The 22664-nt window shown below is 44.2% G+C and overlaps 1 protein-coding gene across 2 annotated transcripts in view; it reads left to right on the top strand.

Moving 5' to 3' along the window:
- The window catches only part of LOC119386685 (beta-hexosaminidase subunit alpha), a 60134-nt gene extending 46665 nt beyond the window's left edge, over positions 1-13469 (top strand). Inside the window, exons 13-14 of one of the 2 annotated variants that reach the window (XM_037653975.2) lie at positions 1852-1956; positions 4266-4611. In XM_037653975.2, the coding sequence (XP_037509903.1) occupies positions 1852-1956; positions 4266-4329 (169 nt within the window). In that variant the 3' untranslated portion in view covers positions 4330-4611. Of the gene's footprint in view, positions 1-1851; positions 1957-4265; positions 4612-13353 lie in introns of those variants that run through there. The other variant, XM_049413218.1, reaches the window with a different exon arrangement.
- The last annotated feature ends 9195 nt before the right edge of the window (positions 13470-22664 follow it).

The following is a 22664-nucleotide window of genomic DNA, read 5'->3' as shown; positions in this document are numbered from 1 at the left end:
AGGAGCGGAGTGCTGTTGTGCTGGTGCCTTGGCTGCCATCGCGGCCAAGTGGTCGTATGCGACATCCGCAGACGCAGGTGGAGTTGGTACCGGAGGCCGTGATAGAACTTCGGCATATGAAGGCGCATGGAAAGCCGCAGGAGACGGGGCACGTGCGACGCTCGTCATTAACGCCAGTTCATCCTTGATGATGTCCCGCAGATTAGAAGGAGGAGAGCGGACGGATGAAGTAGCTGGGCTGCCAGGAACAATGCCGTGAAGTTCCTCTCTCACGATGGTGCGGATGAGGGCGTGCAGTTCATGTTCTCCAGCTGAGGATGATTAAATAGTCACGCCTCGTGTCAATATGTTTGAGCATTTTGTAATGGTTGGGCCTTTAAAACACCCACTCGTTGCGCAATTCACGCCCCCCATGCACACGCCTATGAAAGTAACGCTAACACTGAAAAAAAATCTCTTAGTTATTTTTCCCTCAAGAATGAGGGCGATAGCAGTTCACACAAAGTTCAAAACCTCCGTAAGTAATCATTCCGATATTTCTCGCACATGAAATCAGACTAACACCAAATCATTTGCTGTTTACCAGCCTTCTGAAATATGTTCGTTATGTCAGTTTGTCGTTTCCTCTCATGTCCGTGTTTCGTGCTACGTTATGCTCCGATCTGCATATGTAAGTCTATACTTAGTGAATAATATATACCGTCAATTTTCATAGATACCTGTAAAAAAGGAATCTGCGGCTATTATGTTAAAGTCTTTGAAAACAACGTTTCAAGTTTGTTCAATAGCTGAGGTTGTTTTGGCAGGTTTTACGCGATTGCAGTGTCATTTCGTAAGGTCACAAAATAGTATACCCGAAACTACATGGTGTGTTCTACGTATTTCGTCTCATAGGTGACGACATTCGCTAATTCACTCTGAAAAACGCGTTGCTTTAAGCGAGAGAAATTTGACTATATCTGACTGAACAAAATATTGCCCGATTTTTTACAGCACCCGAAGGTATCGGTATCGAATGCCAGCCGTGGCGGCCGCCCTTCCGTGGAGGCGAAAAGCTAGAGGACCGTGTATTTAGATTTAGGTGCACGTTAAATAACCCCAGATGGTCGAAATATCCGGAGACCTCCACTACGGCGTCTGTCATAACCATATCGTGGTTTTCTGACGTAAAACCCAGACAATTGTTATTATATTATCATATTTTTTTTTCATGACAACAGAAGGAACAACTTCACATTGCCGGTTCTTGTGTTCGTATTGCGCTGGCCATTTTACATAACCAGCTGAGCAAGGTCAGGTTAGGTCGGCAATTATGACTGTCCGTTATATTTTCACGCAGTAATGTTTCGCTACGTTTGACTCCTTCGAAGACTAAATTAGCTTAATATGCAGAGTAACGTGTTTGTAACCACACGTTTCATGCTCTCACAAGGTCACTATTGGAAACCAAATTCCTCGGTGTTGCACAAAATGTTTTTCTTCGTCTTGTAATAATAATAATAATAATAATAATAATAATAATAATAATAATAATAATAATAATAATAATAATAATAATAATAATAATAATAATAATAATAATAATAATTCTGAGTTTTCAGCTGCCAAATCACGGTATGATTGTAAGTTACGCCGTAGGGCTCCAGAAATTCCGACCATCTGGTGTTCTTTAACTAGCATGGACATCGCACAGCACACGGTACTCTAGCATTTCGCCTTCGTCTAAATGCGACCGCCGCGGCCAGAATCGCACCCGCGTCTTTCGAGTCAGCACTTTTTTTTTTTCATTTTATACACTAAAGAACAGAAGAGCGGAACGGGAACTACACACTTCCTACTTTCTTTCCTTAGGCCTAGGGCATCTGCAGTGGCTGAGAGGTTGTGGAGTCCCGCCCGGGTGAAATACACAAAGAAAACACCATCCCGGTTCGAAGAACAGCGCTGCAGGATGCTGAGGTGAGTACATAATCAAAGAGTGCACACAAATACGGACACAACGCAATGGATATGTCCTTGAGCTGCCTCCATACCAAGAACTCATACAGCATACAATATCATGAAAGAAACTGCTAGCCATTCATGTTGTACTTCATTTATGACTACTCTCGTTCTTTCCATGTGGATTTCATTCGCTGGGATCAAATACAATGAAAACGCATTTCAATGAATAGTGTGACAGCTGCTTAAAGGCCGAAATTAGAGTGCTTTACATTCACAGGTGCGGTTTGACATTGGCTGGTTGCTTTCGATAACAATACGTACATCAGAATACTCGGATTCTCTCTTAGTGAGAATGATAGCGCAAGAATATTCCGCAAATGCGGACCCTGGCCGTTAACTGCATCGGTCAGCAGTATCCACAAAGTTCGTTCCTGAATGCTATTTATCACTGGCTAGGAGCATTTGGCTTGGTGCATTGGCCGAGTATGTAATGATAGGCTGCAATTATGTAATACAAACGATAAGGAAATTACTTGCCGGAAAGCCATCGTGTCCTTGCGGTATATTCAGTGAGAGAGAGGGAGAGAGAAATTTTTTTTGAAATGGGGAAGTGGATAAAAGAGGGATTAGAAGCGTGTCGTGTGGGGCCCCTCACCCAGGGCTCTAATCGCGTTAGCTGCCTGGCGGACTGGGTCTATAAGCTCAAGTTTCACTCGCGCGCAACGGGTACGCACATTTCTTTGGCATAACCTCTATGTGCATTCAAGGACCTAGGATCAACGGTAGCTTCGCAATAGCACGCATCTTTTACAGCCCTCTCATGTTAGCTGTGGGAGTAGGAGTACTGCACTCAGCTTGATCATCCGTCATCTGACGTTGATCTGCGATCATCTGTGACCTATTTTTCGTAACACACTTAAAAAAATAATGACGGCTAGTGTGGCATTGTATTGCGCAAGATAGCACTTGTGCAGCAAACGCGACTGACAATGCATTATGCTTGTCATAGTCACGTGCACTCACGTGAGTGCATAGCGACAGCCCTTACCTTCAGAGGAAGCTCGGGAAGCCGGTGGAGACTCACAAGTAAAATACAGCTGATCATGTCATCCTGAATGTTCTCCTACGATCTTGCTGCGGCGGCGCCTGCTTCGGTGGAACTAGGTTTTCCGCGACACCAGCAGGCAATGAAAACATTGCTGTGAGTCTGTAGTGTGGAAGGGCGTTTATTGACAAACACCTTTCAAGAAACCCACATAAACCACCCAATCCACCAACAAATACGCTTAAGTAACTGATTATTGCATTAATGCTACCCTCTCCTATAAACTGTTTTCATCCCGCGCATGAATTCCTGTGTCGCCTGTAATGCTGTTTCCTATTGTATTCATCTTGTTTGTAAACAAGGCATATACATGTTAAGAAGAGCGTAACTTTAACATAAGAAGCATCCCGAATCCTTTCTTCAAAAAAAAAAAAAAAGAACGAACCCCCTTCCCTCCCCCAGAAAAAGAAATGGCAATAAAAATTGGAATTGACACTAGAGAGGCGTACTGACGCTACATGATTAAAGGAACCTTCAATAAATAATAAACAAGTGGCAACTCTTCTTTTCTTGTAAGGAGTCCCTTTATGCCAATCACAAATATGCATTTCCGAAAATGCACGCTATGGTCCTAAACGAAAACCGATTTCGTGTTGCATTTCATTCCCTTTAAAGTATCCGCGCCCATTTCGCTCTCAAGAGTGTATTCGTGCCCATAAGAATATTATTTCGGTACTCAAGCTCGAACTTAAATTTATTCTTGCTTTTAGAGGGTGTACAATACTGTTTGCACGCTACATCTATAGCGTTCTTATTAATAAGACCAACCTTTTTTTTTTATTGAAATAGAAAATAAATGAAGGAGTTGTCGTCTCCATTGCTTGGTGACGGCTTCCCCTTTCCACATAGTTGTTAGGATAACAAGATAAATTATATATATATATATATATATATATATATATATATATATATATATATATATATATATATATATATATACAGTCCTATAAGTTCAAGAACTCAGTAGCCATCGCAAATATTAATGTCTTCAAAAAAACGCTGGAGCACTTTCATTGCTTTACGGTTTCTCCTAGTCGGCCATAGTCCAGCGTGTGAAGTTCCTGTTCGAGCCGCTGTTTATGCGTGTCATGCTTCGCACAGTCGAGCAACAGATGATGTACATTCTCGTCGTCGTGGCCGCACGAACATGTTGACTACGATGCAAGTTGTAGATGCTTCTATAGTATTGATATAAGTGCTGCTTTGTGTATTTGTGCAGACGTGGCCTCAGAGTTGAACCAGAGAACGGGCCCGGAGTCTGCGAATGCGACTACATCGTCTGAAGAGGACATGCGCCGTGAAGCAATCCGTTCGTTACAACGAAGGAGCTACGGGCAGGCGTGGCTGGCTTTTCCAGATGGAATGTTGCGGAAAAGAATGTGTAACAGTGCCTTTCCTGTCGAAATGTCGAGTCTGAGCATGCCAGCTCCCTCAAGGGAAACCTACGCGCTCAACGAAGAACTTGCTCAGGGCGATGTTCTAGACAGAAATTTAGCATGACTGATATTTACCACGATGAAACGCGCAATTAAGTAGCATCTCATCAATAAATTTTTATTTGTCGATTTTTTGTGTCTTCACGTGTGAAGCAGTGCACTAGGCAACGTGGCTATTCTGCAAGAGCCTCATATTTTCGCAATGAAATGCTGCTTGGCCTGTCCAGATAAGAAAGAATACGAGGTCCTGGTTAACATTCCCAATTTTAAGGAAGTTTACCCTAGACACAAGTTTTAGACCCAGAATAACGACTTCGAGGTCAGTTTTGAGAACACAAACTTTGTTCACAAAAAATACATGGAGAAATTTTGGCCGCAACAAACACTTTTCGTGGTTTGGACAGAATTCACGAAATTTAGTTTAAAACAGAGCTCAAATATAATAAAAGTCTTTTTGTACCGAGCTTTGTCATCCTCACTTTATCTTGTCTGCCGCAATGAATTCGGAAACACAAGTGTTTCGTGCCGTTTACCAGGTTTGCGAATCTTTAACAGCGCAGTTGTTGAAGGCGGTCGTTAGTCCGTGAGCTGCGAACAGGAAATGATCACCATCATGAACCGGCGCCGGCTCTCTTCGTGCTCTTCTTCATCGTCTTTGTCTTCTTCATCTACAGCTTCGTTCCCAGCACACGTGCGCCGATATCTCCGGCGCGGCATGTGATTACTGTGATTGGCGACGCAACGAGTGTAAGAGAGAGAAAGACAGAGAAGTAAAGATAGTGAAATACAGAAATTCTATTGCAAAAAAATGTCTTCGCCAGGCGGGAGTCGAACCGCGTACCCACGACCCTAAGGTGAGCATCTTAACCACTCGGTTATCTATGGACGCTAGCAGAGCATGGCATAGCCTTGTATAGTATAGTATAGCAAGAGAGTGGGAAAGGGAAGTGAGGGTGGGGAGGAGGGAAAGGAGAGAAGAGAAATTAAAGCACAGCGTAGGAAGAAAGAGAGAGAGAGAGAAATAGAGCGAACCGAAAGGCAGAAAGAGAAAAGAAATAGAGAGAGAGAAACGAACGAACGAACGAAAGAAAGAAAGAAAGAAGAAGAAAAGAAAGAAGAAGAAAGAAAGAAAGAAAGAAAGAAGAAAGAAAGAAGAAAGAAGAAAAGACAAAATAGTCATACACAAAAACAGAGATAGAGAGAAAAAGAAAGAGAAAAGTTGCGACACTGAAAACAACAGCCAGGGCTGCCTAGTGTCTACCAACTTCGCGCTCTTCAGCATTGAGCCTCCAATGCAAGCTGGGCTAAAAAGTAATTCGACAGGCAAAGTGGAATAAATTACTCTGAAATCTGATTTTTCCTCGTTCTTTCATTGGAAGAAACATTGTAACCAAGAAATGCACCATTTCTTTTTCTTCTTTTTTTTTGCTTGGTTTAGATCGCTGAATTAGCGGAAAGCTGTCTTTGGGCGAAAATTCCGATTTTTGTAGGCGTACAAAATTCTTGTTCACTAAACCTAAAAATCATGGTTCTGGGTCTAAAACCAGCGATCGGAGTAAATTTCATAAATACTTGGAATGAGACTGGGATCGCCGGTTCGGTCTTATTTCGACACAACCTACTGCAATTGTCGCTGTACCTTCCGCTAGCGCCCTACTTGGGTACGCGGTGTCGAAATGATATATAGTTGCAAGATGGAGCGACCTTCCCACAGATGGAGCGAACTTCATCAAATGAAAAATTGTCATCCACACATCTATAGCGCTAATCTATAAACAGAACGCGTGTGGGTTTTTTGGAAAGAAAGCGCCCTAGAATAGTATTAGTCTTTCATGTTCGAATCCTGCACCACGATAACTTTTTTATCAACTGAGACGTCTTTTTTTCTGCGAAGTACATTTGGGCTTCCTTTCTCAGCTTCGTGCTCAAAACGGGTGGCATATACCCTCTCACTTATCCCCATAATGTGGAAGACGGTATTACATCAGACTCGCTTCGGACACATAGCGCTAACTTGCATACCGTAGGTAATGACTGAACACATATCAGCGCAATAAGTTAAGGTATGAGGCCAAGTGACAGATTAATTTTTTTTTAAAAAAGCGATAACCACTATAGATTATTAATCTAAATTACAAAGCACAACTTTTTAGGCACATGTGAGCATTATAAAGCAAGTCGTATTTTTTGTTAATTTTTTATAATTAAAATTGTTGTTAAAAGTGGGCTTTGCGTGAACAATCTTAACTGCACTGAATAAAAAAGCCTAACATTTTTGTAGGGACATAAAAGAAGCCTTGGCTGGTGCAATGAACCAATACAAATCAGATGAGATCAATATTAAAAACATAGTGACTAAATAACCAAAAATTATGCACTAACACTAGGGGTTCTTTCGTATAAAAGGCAGCCATATTAAATCTTGTGGCACGATTTTCCTCGTTGAACTTCATTGCACACCCACTAATGTGATAAGAGAGTGTGCAAAGATTCAATGAAAAATCTTTATTAGCAAAAAAGTTATGATTGTTCGTGTACGAAAAAAATCGCAGGATGTCCACGGAGTGAATGATGATGAGTGGGCGAAGCTGCGGAGGTTCATCGGTAAACCGTGAATCTTCCGTGAATTCAGCCCAGTACATCATCACCGACGTGAGATCGGGCGCGTTTATACTAAAGGTTCGATGAGAGTTTATGACGACTTGCAGCTCACTTTAATTTTACATGTACGCTGTGAATTTTCATTGTTTAGAAAACCAATTGCTTTAGAAAACATCTGGCGTCTTTCATTGGTTTATTCATCAATCAACGGCGTTTTGAACAAAATTTTTATTGTTAATTAACGCACAGGAGAAATCTCACCAAGCATCTACCTTGGAGGTAAACAATGGCTGCTAATGGGAATGAGAGACAGAAGAAGTCGGCTTTAGCTAACACTTACCACTTCTAATTCTACTAACGTTTCCTACTGGAACTGCCAATGGCTGCTAATGGGAATTAGAGACAGAAGAATCGGCTTTTAGTTAACGAGCACACTGCGAATTTTTATTGTCAACAACGCACAGGAGAAATCTCCCACCGGCACCACCTTGGAGGTCAAGATCTGGTACTAGCGTTAAGACTGGTTACGCACTACGAGGGACGAACGGGTGACGCTTTAAGGAGCTTCGCCCCTAAAAACATGGTTGATCCCTCCGTCATAGGAATAGGAATAACACGAAAGTAAAGCGTGTCCTTACCGAAGTAACTGAATGCTTACTGTACATTAATATATAGAGAGTTTGCACAATGTATAGTGATGTCTGGCACCGTTTAACGTGTATGCACCCACTTTGATGATTCGTGGTACATCTCCAACCCGACGACTAACGTCCATGTTAAATGATTAAACAAACCCTTGTGGTAGCTGTAGTAGTTAACGGTGAAAGCGGAATCAGAGAACGAGGTGTGATAACCAGAAGAGCGTCGCATATTGGACGCAGAACTTGGTCACCATCCCGCGGCATGTTAAAATGTGATTGAACACCACGGCCGCACTAGAGGGAAACGCAAAGCGCGTCGTGCCGCCTCGGTAGCCCGGCCTCGATTTTTCTCGGGGCGAGCGCGTGAGCGTGGAACGCGGTGTTACAGCCAGGTGAGGCAGGCGCGCGTCGCAGAGCTATTTTTGGTTTGCATTAGCGTGATGCTATGAGCGAGGCCGATGCTTTTACTACGCTTGGGCAAAGGTCGCCATCTCGCGGTGTGTTAAGGCATTGACAAAATTCAACTTCTGTTGAAAACGCGCCGAACGGGACGGTCGCGTAACGCGTTGCAGGTGCTAGTCGCGGAGGCCGCAGCAATGACAAATTACTTTACCTTACCACTCCCAGAGGTCAACACCACCTAGCCAACCGGGAGAGTGGTAGATATAAAAGGCTAGCGTGCCTCGATAAAACGCGCAACAAAACGCGCATCAAGGCACCCTATAAAAGGCGCGTTTGTAACGCCTCCAGAGTCTGTGACCGTGGCGCAGTGGATAGCGTGCCCGGCATCTGTTGTTGTGGACCGAGCGGTCGTGGGTTCGATACCCGTTGACGGTACCTTTTTCTCTTTGCCATCTGATAGCGTATATTTTTTCGACGTCATTTCCGTGACGGAAATGCGTCCCCTGAAGTCTTGGTGGACCCCGGCATAAAACACTTTTTCGTGTTTAAAAGTACCAAAATAATAGAGTTCTGAGAAAATCAAGAAGATTTCAAACAGGTGGCAGCGCTACACAAGGACTCTGGAGCGCTACATTTCTTCGATATCTGTAGCTAGTTCCTTCCTGAACCTTACTCTTGTTGTGCCTTGGGGTCGAGCAGCAACTAGCGATTTTTTTCTAGCTTGCTTTGCAGCATCCAGTGCCATGTGCGGGGTGACGTTCGCGATGCGGTGCCCGACTAAGTTGTGAGACAAAATTTTTGCAGTGTAAGAGGCCCAGCTCCATGCCCTAATGCTTTCAAGGTATCAAAAATGTGATTCAGTTGCGATTACTGAAATGAACACACAGCGTCATGCAAAGCAAATTTATGATTGACAGGCTCACATACGTGTCCTTGAGCGTATACATGTGGGGTGCTATCCTTGACAGTGTCAAATTCCGCCATGTTGTCAAATTTCGCAATGGCGGCATTTTAAGCCAATCGGAGAGGCCTTAGCAGCTCTCCAGGCCAATCAGAGCTGAAGAATAGCGGAATTTGACATGGCGGAATTAGACAATGTCCAGAATAGCACCTATGTACGACGTTGTGCGTACACCTGGTGAGAAATTTATAACCTTTATGATTAAGAATGATGTGTGGACAATGATATTAGAGCATTATTACAAGTTCGCACTTGATGTGATTGTTAAATAACCAACATAATGCTACATATCAAGTTAATATTGTGTACACAAAACTGGCACTTTCAGTTTCGGTTTCGTAGATGATGGGTGGCCTAGCAGTTTTGCTTGTATCTTTTGAAAGAAATTGCGTAGACAGGAACATTATGTAGCAAAATCATGGGCGATAAATTGCGCATTTGGCATGAAGAACAACCACGAAATGACATTTTGAAAAAAAAAATCGATTTTTCTACTTGACCTCATACCTTGAACATTATTTCTTAATTCAATATACGCCGGAGAGGCTCCATACGACATATACAGCCGGATGCCTACGTCGCTGGGGTGTTCAAAGTAACAGCGGTGTTACGGTGCCCGCAGTGCACTCAATAAAGCGATCCGAAACTACCACTGAGACGCGACCGCGTGAGCGAAGCAGGGCGCCGGGCGAAGCGAAGTTCGGCGAAAACGGAATCTTTGAACCACGCGCGCCGTTCCTCGCCACAGAGGTTCTTTTTTCCATGAATCAAACGGAAATGAACAAACAGCATTTTGTTACGTCTTTTGACGCACGGAAGGTTCTTTTTTTATTGCTGCTAGTTTGAATACTAGTGATTAATTGTAGGCAGACTCTCATACGCCATCGGGATCACTACGAAAATGTCCCACACGTGGCGCTCACCATGTGATACATTTAGCTTAATTCCTCTGTAAGTAGGGTACTGCTGTTGATAACATTGCCGTTTTACAGCGAAAGCTGTTATGAGATCATTTCATATCTTAAAGCAAATAGGCGCACTATGGGAACAAGGACAAAAGGGAGGAACCGACGACACAAAGATCATTTCACCGGCCGTTTTTGGCGCCGTAGTTGTCCGCCGCCGCCGCCGGTGTCCGTAACCAGTATCGCTCGAAATAAGACAAAAAAACGAAATAAGAAAATAATTCCAGGATGGAACGAGGTTCGAACCTGGGCCCTCTGCGTGGGAGCCCAGTATTCAACCTGTGAGCCATGCCGGTGCTTGAAACTGCTTTGCAAAAAGGTCCTATACAGGCTTCATTTCGGGGAGGAACCACATTAGAATATGCAATATAGCGTGGTAGAAGTGTAAAATAAGCACCGTCGCACAACGCGAATTCTGTAACCAGGCGTCACACAATGCGAATTGCGCAACGAGTGAGTTGTTGAATGCTTCCAACCCATTACAAAGGGCTGTACCAGAATTCTTCATCGTCACCGGGCACAGCATCAACAAAGTGCGCATAATGCCTTACATGCGTTTAGCAGGTACCAACGCTCTCCGTAGGATGAAAAATGGCGCAGTGCCTGCTGCCCTATTTCTCAAAAGTTACAATGATTTATAGCGTAGTGGGTTCCTCGCAAGTGCACTTGTATTGGTTGCCAAAGGAGCCCATAAGCGCATGATCCACTTCCTCGGGGTCTCAGTAAAATAACAATGGTTTATGGCGTAGTGGGTTCCTCGCAAGTACACTTGTATTGGTTGCCAGGAAAGCCCATAAGCGCATGATCCATTTCCTCGGGGTCTCAGTAAAGTTCTTCGCCCCCCCCCCCCCCGTCTCTCTCCCAGGTCAACGTATGTTATACAGCATGACGGGAGTAGGAATAGCGACCGGGTGTCACCCAATGCAAATTACATAACTGGTGGGCCGTTTAAAGATTCCAAACCATTACAAAGGGCTGAGCCATAATTCTTCATCGTCATCAGTCGTCGCGTCAACAAAGTGCACATAATGCCTTACAGAGGTGTAGCTGGCGGCTCGCTCCTCCGCAGAATGACGAATAATGGCTTAGTAGGTGTTTCCCAACTTCACAAAAATGTGATTGATTTATGGCGTAGTGGGTACCTTTCTAGTGCACTTGTATTGTAGCCCCAAGAGAGCTTAACAGGCTCTAGAAACGCCGCTCTTCCAGCTTTCGCTGGGACTGTGCTGCGGTTTCAGCGCAGGCCTGGCGTTTTTTAGAAGTTGTCATACACTGAGCTTTCACAGTGACATAAATTGTTATTTGCCCTTAGTGTCCCTTTAATTACCAGGCTAGAAGTAGAAACCGGACCGGAAAGCAAGGCCGGAAGTTCGCAACCAGAAATATTTCGTGCTAGACAACAGCAGGCATGGTCAGAAAAACCCAGCGAACATTATTATTCACTTTAACACTTTGAGGACGCTTGAGCTTCGCCTTCAAGCGTGGAACGCGATAGCGTAATCGGGCCCCGTGCGCATCGCCTTCTCAATTGCTAGCCTAGCTTTCGGTTTTCGGTGCACGCCTCAACGATGCCGTGGAAAGAAGCTAACGACTGTGCGCGTAACATTGGCCGTTTCAAACTATCTTAGAATGCCTACTGCAAGTACAGTTGTTAAGTGCCTACTACCCATAATTCTTCCTTTTGCGAATCTGCGAAGGACACTCTACGCGTCCGTACGGCAGTGTTCGAACCTACGCAACTGCTCACTTTGTAGATGATTTTGCAGCTGATGATGATTAAATATGCGTGAGCATTTTGTAATGGTTGGGCCTTTAAAACACCCACTCGTTGCGCAATTCACGCCCCCCATGCATACGCCTATGAAAGTAACGCTAACACTGAAAAAAAATCTCTTAGTTATTTTTCCTTCAAGAATGAGGGCGATAGCAGTTCACACAAAGTTCAAAACCTCCGTAAGTAACCATTCCGATATTTCTCGCACACGAAATCAGACTAATCTAACACCAAATAATTTGCTGTTTACCAGCCTTCTGAAATATGTTCGTTATGTCAGTTTGTCGTTTCCTCTCGAGTCCGTGTTTCCTGCTACGTTATGCTCCGATCTGCATATGTAAGTCTATACTTAGTGAATAATATATACCGTCAATTTTGATAGATACCTGTAAGAAAGGAATCTGCGGCTATTATGTTAAAGTCTTTGAAAGCAACGTTTCAAGTTTGTTCAATAGCTGAGGTTGTTTTGGCAGGTTTTACGCGATTGCAGTGTCATTTCGTAAGGTCACAAAATAGTATACCCGAAACTACATGGTGTGTGCTACGTATTTCGTCTCATAGGTGACGACATTCGCTTATTCACTCTGAAAAACGCGTTGCTTTAAGCGAGAGAAATTTGACTATATCTGACTGAACAAAATATTGCCTGATTTTTTACAGCACCCGAAGGTCTCGGTATCGAATCCCAGCCGTGGCGGCCGCCCTTCCATGCAGGCGAAAAGCTAGAGGACCGTGTATTTAGATTTAGGTGCACGTTAAATAACCCCAGATGATCGAAATTTCCGGAGACCTCCACTACGGCGTCTCTCATAACCATATCGTGGTTTTCTGACGTAAAACCCAGACAATTGTTATTATATTATCATACATATTTTTTTTTTCAGGACAACAGAAGGAACAACTTCACATTGCCGGTTCTTGTGTTCGTATTGCGCTGGCCATTTTACATAACCAGCTGAGCAAGGTCAGGTTAGGTCGACAATTATGACTGCCCGTTATATTTTCACGCAGTAATGTTTGGCTACGTTTGACTCCTTCGAAGAGTAAATTAGCTTAATATGGAGAGTAGCGTGTTTGTAACCACACGTTTCATGCTCTCACAAGGTCACTTATGGAAACGAAATTCCTCGGTGTTGCACAAAATGTTTTTCTTCGTCTTGTAATAATAATAATAATAATAATAATAATAATAATAATAATAATAATAATAATAATAATAATAATATAATAATAATAATAATAATAATAATAATAATAATAATAATTCTGAGTTTTCAGCTGCCAAAGCACGGTATGATTGTAAGTTACGCCGTAGGGCTCCAGAAATTCCGACCATCTGGTGTTCTTCAACTAGCATGGACATCGCACAGCATACGGTACTCTAGCATTTCGCCTTCGTCTAAATGCGACCGCCGCGGCCAGAATCGCACCCGTGTCTTTCGAGTCAGCACTTTTTTTTTCCTTTTGTACACTAAAGAACAGAAGAGCGGAACGGGAACTACACACTTCCTACTTTTCTTTCCTTAGGCCTAGGGCATCTGCAGTGGCTGAGAGGCTGTGGAGTCCCGCCCGGGTGAAATACACAAAGAAAACAGCATCCCGGTTCGAAGAACAGCGCTGTAGGATGTTGAGGTGAGTACATAGTCAAAGAGTGCACACAAATACGGACACAACGCAATGGATATGTCCTCGAGCTGCCTCCATACCAAGAACTCATACAGCATACAATATCATGAAAGAAACTGCTAGCCAATCATGTTGTACTTCATTTATGACTACTCTCGTTCTTTCCATGTGGATTTCATTCGCTGGGATCAAATACAATGAAAACGTATTTCAATGAATAGTGTGACAGCTGCTTAAAGGCCGAAATTAGACTGCTTTACATTCACAGGTGCGGTTTGACATTGGCTGGTGCTTTCGATAACAATACGTACATCAGAATACTCGGATTCTCTCTTAGTGAGAATGATAGCGCAAGAAAATTCCGCAAATGCGGACCCTGGCCGTTAACTGCATCGGTCAGCAGTATCCACAAAGTTCGTTCCTGAATGCTATTTGTCACTGGCTCGGAGCATTTGGCTTGGTGCATTGGCCGAGTATGTAATGATAGGCTGCAATTATGTAATACAAACGATAAGGAAATTACTTGCGGAAAAGCCTTCGTGTCCTTGCGGTATATTCAATGAGAGAGAGGGAGAGAGAAATTTTTTTTGAAACGGGGAAGTGGATAACAGAGGGAATTAGAAGCGTGTCGTGTGGGGCCCCTCATCCGGGGCTCTAATCGCGTTAGTTGCCTGGCGGACTGGGTCTATAAGCTCAAGTTTCACTCGCGTGCAACGGGTACGCACATTTCTTTGGCATAACCTCTATGTGCATTCAAGGACCTAGGATCAACGGTAGCTTCGCAATAGCACGCATCTTTTACAGCCCTCTCATGTTAGCTGTGGGAGTAGGAGTACTGCACTCAGCTTGATCATCCGTCATCTGACGTTGATCTGCGATCATCTGTGACCTATTTTTCGTAACACACTTAAAAAAAATAATGACGGCTAGTGTGGTATTGTATTGCGCAAGATAGCACTTGTGCAGCAAACGCGACTGACAATGCATTATGCTTGTCATAGTCACGTGCACTCACGTGGAGTGCATAGCGACAGCTCTTACCCTTCAGAGGAAGCTCGGGAAGCCGGTGGAGACTCACAAGTGAAATACAGCTGATCATGTCATCCTCAATGTTCTCCTACGATCTTGCTGCGGCGGCGCCTGCTTCGGTGGAACTAGATTTTCCGCGACACCAGCAGGCAATGAAAACATTGCTGTGAGTCTTAAGTGTGGAAGGGCGTTTATTGGCAAACACCTTTCAAGAAACCCACATAAAACACCCAATCCACCAACACATACGCTTAAGTAACTGATTATGGCATTAATGCTACCCTCTCCTAATAACTGTCTTCATCGCGCGCATGCATTCTTGTGTCGCCGTAATGCTGTTCCTGTTGCATTCATCTTGATGTAAACAAGGCATATACATGTTAAGAAGAGCGTAACTTTAACATAAGAAGCATCCCGAATCCTTTCCTCAAAAAAAAAAGAACGAACCCCCCCCCCCCCCTCCCCCAGAAAAAGAAATGGCAATAAAAATTGGAATTGACACTAGAGAGGCACAACTGACGCTACATGATTAAAGGAAACCTCAATAATAATAAACAAGTGGCAACTGCTTCTTTCTGTAAGGAAGTCCCTTTTATGCCAATCACCGATATACATTTCCGAAAATGCATGCTATGATCCTAAACGAAAACCGATTTCGTGTTGCATTTCATTCCCTTTAAAGTATCCGCGCCCATTTCGCTCTCAAAGAGTGTATTCGTGCCCATAAGAATATTATTTCGGTACTCAAGCTCGAACTTAAATTTATTCTGCTTTTCGAGGGGTGTACAATACTGTTTGCAGCGGACATCTATAGCGTCTTTATTAATAAGATCCAACCTTTTTTTTTTAATTGAAGAAAATAAATGAAGGAGGTTGTCACAGGCATGTAGCCAGGATTTTTTTTCGGGGGGGGGGGGGGGGGGCCCAAGGCCTAATTGTCCGAAAGAAAGTCTTTCCATGGCAAAAACAAAAAAAAAGTTGCCTGGGAATATAGAACGCTGGAAAAATTTCGGGGGGGGGCCCGGCCCCCGCCCCCCGCCCCCCCCCCCCCCCCCCTTGCCTACGTGCCTGAGTTGTCACCATTGCTTGGTGACGGCTTCCCCGTTCCACATAGTTCTTAGGATAACAATATATATATATATATATATATATATATATATATATATATATATATATATATATATATATATATATATAATATATATATCCATCGCCAATATTAGTGTCTTCAAAAAAAACGCTGGAGCACTTTCATTGCTTTACGGTTTATCCTAGTCGGCCATAGTCCAGCGTGTGAAGTTCCTGTTCGAGTCACTGTCTATGCGTGTCGTGCTTGGCACAGTCGAGCAACAGATGATGTACATTCTCGTCGTCGTGGCCGCACGATCATGTTGACTACGATGCAAGTTGTAGATGCTTCTATAGTATTGATATAGTGCTGCTTGTGTATTTGTGCAGACGTGGCCTCAGAGTTGAACCAGGAGAACGGGCCCGGAGTCTGCGAATGCGACTACATCGTCTGAAGAGGACATGCGCCGTGAAGCAATCCGTTCGTTACAACGAAGGAGCTACGGGCAGGCGTGGCTGGCTTTCCCAAATGGAATGTTGCAGAAAAGAATGTGTAACAGTGCCTTTCCTGTCGAAATGTCGAGCCTGAGCATGCCAGCTCCCTCAAGGGAAACATCCGCGCTCAACGAAGAACTGTCTCAGGGCGATGTTCTAGACAGAAATTTAGCATGACTGATATTTTACCCACGATGAAACGCGCAATTAAGTAGCATCTCATCAATAAATTTTTATTTGTCGATTTTTTGTGTCTTCACGTGTGAAGCAGTGCACTAGGCAACGTGGCTATTCTGCAAGAGCCTCATATTTTCGCAATGAAATGCTGCTTGGCCTATCCAGATAAGAAAGAATACGAGGTCCCGGTTAACATTCCCAATTTTAATGACGTTTACCCTAGACACAAGTTTTAGACCCAGAATAACGACTTCGAGGTTAGTTTTGCGAACACGAACTTTGTTCACAAAAAATACATAGAGAAATTTTGGCCGCAACAAACACTTTTCGTGGTTTGGACAGAATTCACGAAATTTAGTTTAAAACAGAGCTCAAATATAATAAAAGTCTTTTTGTACCGAGCTTTGTCATCCTCACTTTATCTTGTCTGCCGCAATGAATTCGGAAACACAAGTGTTTCGTGCCGTTTACCAGGTTTGCGAATCTTTAACAGCGCAGTTGTTGAAGGCGGTCGTTAGTCCGTGAGCTGCGAACAGGAAATGATCACCATCATGAACCGGCGCCGGCTCTCTTCGTGCTCTTCTTCATCGTCTTTGTCTTCTTCATCTACAGCTTCGTTCCCAGCACACGTGCGCCGATATCTCCGGCGCGGCATGTGATTACTGTGATTGGCGACGCAACGAGTGTAAGAGAGAGAAAGACAGAGAAGTAAAGATAGTGAAATACAGAAATTCTATTGCAAAAAAATGTCTTCGCCAGGCGGGAGTCGAACCGCGTACCCACGACCCTAAGGTGAGCATCTTAACCACTCGGTTATCTATGGACGCTAGCAGAGCATGGCATAGCCTTGTATAGTATAGTATAGCAAGAGAGTGGGAAAGGGAAGTGAGGGTGGGGAGGAGGGAAAGGAGAGAAGAGAAATTAAAGCACAGCGTAGGAAGAAAGAGAGAGAGAGAGAAATAGAGCGAACGAAAGGCAGAAAGAGAAAGAAATAGAGAGAGAGAAACGAACGAACGAACGAAAGAAAGAAAGAAAGAAAGAAAGAAAGAAAGAAAGAAAGAAAGAAAGAAAGAAAGAAAGAAAGAAAGAAAGAAAGAAAGAAAGAAAGAAAGAAAGAAAGAAAGAAAGAAAGAAAGAAAGAAAGACAAAATAGTCATACACAAAAACAGAGATAAGAGAGAAAAAGAAAGAGAAAAGTTGCGACACTTAAAACAACAGCCAGGGCTGCCTAGGTGTCTACCAACTTCGCCGTCTCTTCAGCATTGAGCCTCCAATGCAAGCTGGGCTAAAAAGTAATTCGACAGCAAAGTGGAATAAAATACTCTGAAATCTGATTTTTCCTCGTTCTTTCATTGGAAGAAACATTGTAACCAAGAAATGCACCATTTCTTTTTCTTCTTTTTTTTTTGCTTGGTTTAGAATCGCTGAATTAGCGGAAAGCTGTCTTTGGGGCGAAAATTTCCGATTTTTGTAGGCGTACAAAATTCTTGTTCACTAAACTTAAAAATCATGGTTCTGGGTCTAAAACCAGCGATCGGAGTAAATTTCATAAATATCTGGAATGATGACTGGGATCCCGTGTTCGGTCTTATTTCGACACAACCTACTGCAATTGTCGCTGTACCTTCCGCTAGCGCCCTAACTTGGGTACGCGGTGTCGAAATGATATATAGTTGCAAGATGGAGCGACCTTCCCACAGATGGAGCGAACTTCATCAAATGAAAAATTGTCATCCACACATCTATAGCGCTAATCTATAAACAGAACGCGTGCGGGTTTTTTGGAAAGAAAGCGCCCTAGAATAGTATTGGTCTTTCAGGTTCGAATCCTGCACCACGATAACTTTTTTATCAACTGAGACGTCTTTTTTCTGCGAAGTACATTTGGGCTTCCTTTTTCACCTTCGTGCTGAAAAGGCGTGGAATGTACCCTCTCACTTATCCCCATAATGTGGAAGACGGTCTTACTTCAGACTCGCTTCGGACACATAGCGCTAACTTGCATACCGTAGGTAACGATTGAACACATATCAGCGCAATAAGTTAAGGTATGAGGCCAAGTGACGGATTAATTTTTTTTAAAAAGCGATAACCACTATAGATTATTAATCTAAATTACAAAGCACAACGTTTTAGGCACATGGGAGCATTATAAAGCAAGTCCTTTTTTTGTTAATTTTTTTATAATTAAAATTGTTCTTAAAAGTGGGCTTTGCGTGAACAATCTTAACTCAACTGCACTGAATAAAAAAGCCTAACTTTTTTGTAGGGACATAAAAGAAGCCTTGGCTGGTGCAATGAACCAATACAAATCAGATGAGATCAATATTAAAAACATAGTGACTAAATAACCAAAAATTATGCACTAACACTAGGGGTTCTTTCGTATAAAAGGCAGGCATATTAATTCTTGTGGCACGATTTTCCTCGTTGAACTTCATTGCACACCCACTAATGTGATAAGAGAGAGTGCAAAGATTCAATGAAAAATCTTTATTAGCAAAAAAGTTATGATTGTTCGTGTGCGAAAAAAATCACAGCATATCCACGGAGTGAATGATGATGAGTGGGCGAAGCTGCGGAGGTTCATCGGTAAACCGTGAATCTTCCGTGAATTCTGCCCAGTACATCATCATCGACGTGAGATCGGGCGCGTTTATACTAAAGGTTCCATGAGAGTTATGACGACTTGCAGCTCACTTTAATTTTACATGTACGCTGTGAATTTTCATTGTTTAGAAAACCATTGCTTTAGAAAACATCTGGCGTCTTTCGTTAAGCAGCTGGCGTCTTTTCGTTTTGCTTTAGAAACATCTGGCGTTCTTTCGTTTTGCTTTTAGAAGACATCTGGCGTCTTTCGTTGGTTTATTTCATCAATGAACGGCGTTTTGAACAAAATTTTTATTGTATAATCACGCACAGGAGAAATCTCACCAGGCACTACCTTGGAGGTAAACAATGGCTGCTAATGGGAATGAGACACAGATGAAGTCGGCTTTTAGCTAACACTTACACTTCTACTTCTACTAACGTTTCCTACTGGAACATGCCAATGGCTGCTAATGGGGAATGAGAGACGGAAGAATTCGGCTTTTAGTTAACGCGCACGCTGCGAATTTTTTATTGTTGAACAACGCACAGGAGAAATCTCCCACCGGCACCACCTTGGAGGTCAAGATCTGGTACTAGCGTTAAGGTTACGCGCTACGAGGGACGAACGGGTGCCGCTTTAAGGAGCTTCGCCCCTAAAAACATGGTTGTTCCCTCCGTCATAGAAATAGGAATAACACGAAAGTAAAGCGTGCCCTTACAGAAGTAACTGAATGCTTACTGTACATTAACATATAGAGAGTTTGCACAATGTATAGTGATGTCTGGCACCGTTTAACGTGTATGCACCCACTTTGATGATTGGTGGTACATCTCCATCCCGACGACTAACGTCCATGTTAAATGATTAAACAAACCCTTGTGGAAGCTGTAGTAATTAACGGTGAAAGCGGAATCAGAGAACGAGCTGGTGTGATAACCAAAAGAGCGTCGCATATTGGACGCAGAACTTGGTCACCATCCCGCGGCATGTTAAAATGTGATTGAACACCACGGCCGCACTAGAGGGAAACGCAAAGCGCGTCGTGCCGCCTCGGTAGCCCGGCCTCGATTTTTCTCGGGGCGAGCGCGTGAGCGTGGAACGCGGTGTTACAGCCAGGTGAGGCAGGCGCGCGTCGCAGAGCTATTTTTGGTTTGCATTAGCGTGATGCTATGAGCGAGGCCGATGCTTTTACTACGCTTGGGCAAAGGTCGCCACCTCGCGGTGTGTTAAGGCATTGACAAAATTCAACTTCTATTGAAAACGCGCCGAACGGGCGGACGCGTAACGCGTTGCAGGTGCTAGTCGCGGAGGCCGCAGCAATGACGAATTACTTTACCTTACCACTCCCAGAGATCAACACCACCCAGCCAACCGGGAGAGTGGTAGATATAAAAGGCGCGTTTGTAAAGCCTCCAGAGGCTGTGACCGTGGCGCAGTGGATAGCGTGCCCGGCACCTGTTGTTGCGGACCGAGCGGTCGTGGGTTCGATGCCCGTTGACTGTATCTTTTTTTCTTTGCCATCTGATCGCGTATATTTTTTCGACGTCACTTCCGTGACGGAAATGCGTCACTGAAGTCTTGGTGGACCCCGGCATAAACACTTTCGTGTTAAAAGTACCAAATATATAAGTTCTGAGAAAATCAACAAAGAAGATTTCAAACAGGTGCAGCGCTTACACAAGGAGATCTGGAGCGCTAAATTTCTCGATATCTGTAGCTAGTTGCTTCCTGAACCTTGCTCTTGTGTGCCTTTGGTCGAGCAGCAACTAGCGATTTTTTTCTAGCTTGCTTTGCAGCAGCAGTGCCATGGCGGGGTACTTTCGCGATGCGGTGCCGATAATTTGTGAGACAAATTTTTGCAGTGTAGAGGCCAGGCTCCATGCCCTAATGCTTCAAGGTATAAATGTGATTCAGTTGCGATTACTGAAATGACACACAGCGTCATGCAAAGCAAATTTATGATTGACAGGCTCACATACGTGTCCTTGAGCGTATACATGTGGGGTGCTATCCTTGACAGTGTCAAATTCCGCCATGTTGTCAAATTTCGCAATGGCGGCATTTTAAGCCAATCGGAGAGTCCTTAGCAGCATTCCAGGCCAATCAGAGTTGAAGAATGGCGGAATTTGACATGGCGGAATTAGGCAATGTCCAGAATAGCACCTATGTACGACGTTGTGCGTCCACCTGGTGAGAAATTTATAACCTTTACGATTAAGAATGATGTGTTGACAATGATATTAGAGCATTATTACAAGTTCGCACTTGATGTGATTGTTAAATAACCAACATAATGCTACATATCAAGTTAATATTGTGTACACAAAACTGGCACTTTCAGTTTAGGTTTCGTAGATGATGGGTGGCCTAGCAGTTTTGCTTGTATCTTTTGAAAGAAATTGCGTAGACAGGAACATTATGTAGCAAAATCATGGGCGATAAATTGCGCATTTAGCATGACGAACAACCACGAAATGACATTTTGAAAAAAAATTCGATTTTTCTACTTGACCTCATACCTTGAACATTATTTCTTAATTCGATATATGCTGGAGAGGCTCCATACGACATATGCAGCAGGCTGCCTACGTCGATGGGGTGTTCAAAGTAACAGCGGTGTAATGGCTCGTTCACACTGAGCATTCCGGCGACCGGAGAGCCGCAGAATCCGGTTCGGCGGCGGCGAGATTCGCCGAATCGGCCCTCTCCGCGCCGATCGCTCCCGGACCGATTTTTGCGGCAACCGCCGCCGGATCCGCTCGCCGCGGAACTTGAAAACATGGCGGCCAAGTCCGACACGCTCGTCCCTCGCAGTCGAAAAACATCCACATAGCGGAATTGCTAATCGAAATGGTGCGGAGCTACCTCGTCCTTCACGACAAACGCCACCCGAAGCACAAGGACAGTTTACTGAAGGACGATTTGTGGAATAAAATTGGCAACGAGCTTGGACTGACTGGTATGTACGAGTATTGCTGTCTATGTTGCTTTGTTTCTGATGCAGCTAGCACCAGTTCAAGCATTGCGATGTAGCTGCCTTGCACGCCCTAGTCGCAAAGAGCGTTGAAACGAGCATGGTCGTTTATAGCAAGTAAGGTGGATAATTGGGCAAGTTGGTATACCTTCATCTTAACACAGCGCACACACACGTCGTTTCCTTACTCTTCTGTGTTCGTGTGTGTGCGCTGTGTTAAGATGACGTTTATAGCAGCGCTGAAGACCCGCAAAATTGCATGGCGTAGTTGCGAGCCGCGACAACATCATGAGAACATTCGGGCAACTGCGAATCCATCCCGCGCTCACCCGTGGTTGATGGCGTACTCGACAGATGGTGCAATATGGCTATCCGGCGGCGCGGTGCGCGTGCAGTGCGAACGACACTGTGTTTCGGCGACAGGAGCATTCCGGTCGCTGTGGCCGGCGGATTCCCCAGTGTGAATGAGCCATTACGGTGCCCGCAGTGCACTCAATAAAGCACTGGAGCGACACGCTGTCCAACGCGGAGAGCGCCTTGCGAGAAGGAAATAGTGAAGGGCACCCTACTCAGCCTTCGCAAAAGACCCACTTCCCCTTTCCCATTCATAAGTGGTTGCACGTGGCGACGACACGGTAAATGATTCTCTAATGGCGTGACACGCTGCCCGCTTCGGCTGCCGACGCGGCGCGTACGCGAGGCCGCAGGCGCGTGGGCAGCCGTGTCCATGTTTGTGCGCGTATGTTTTCCGAGCCCCTGCTTCCGTGCGCCTAGAACGGCGAAAGTTTGAACGTGCACGTGCGCCCGTTTCAGCGCCCCGTGCACCCGCGAAGGCACGGGCGCGTACGGGAGGCGGCTGTTCACTTCCCCGTCTAT

The sequence above is a fragment of the Rhipicephalus sanguineus genome, chromosome 3 (assembly GCF_013339695.2).
Source record: "Rhipicephalus sanguineus isolate Rsan-2018 chromosome 3, BIME_Rsan_1.4, whole genome shotgun sequence".
Classification (NCBI taxonomy): domain Eukaryota; kingdom Metazoa; phylum Arthropoda; class Arachnida; order Ixodida; family Ixodidae; genus Rhipicephalus; species Rhipicephalus sanguineus.
The sequence above is the reverse complement of the archived record's forward strand: the minus strand, read 5'-3'. Positions and strand labels throughout refer to the sequence as shown.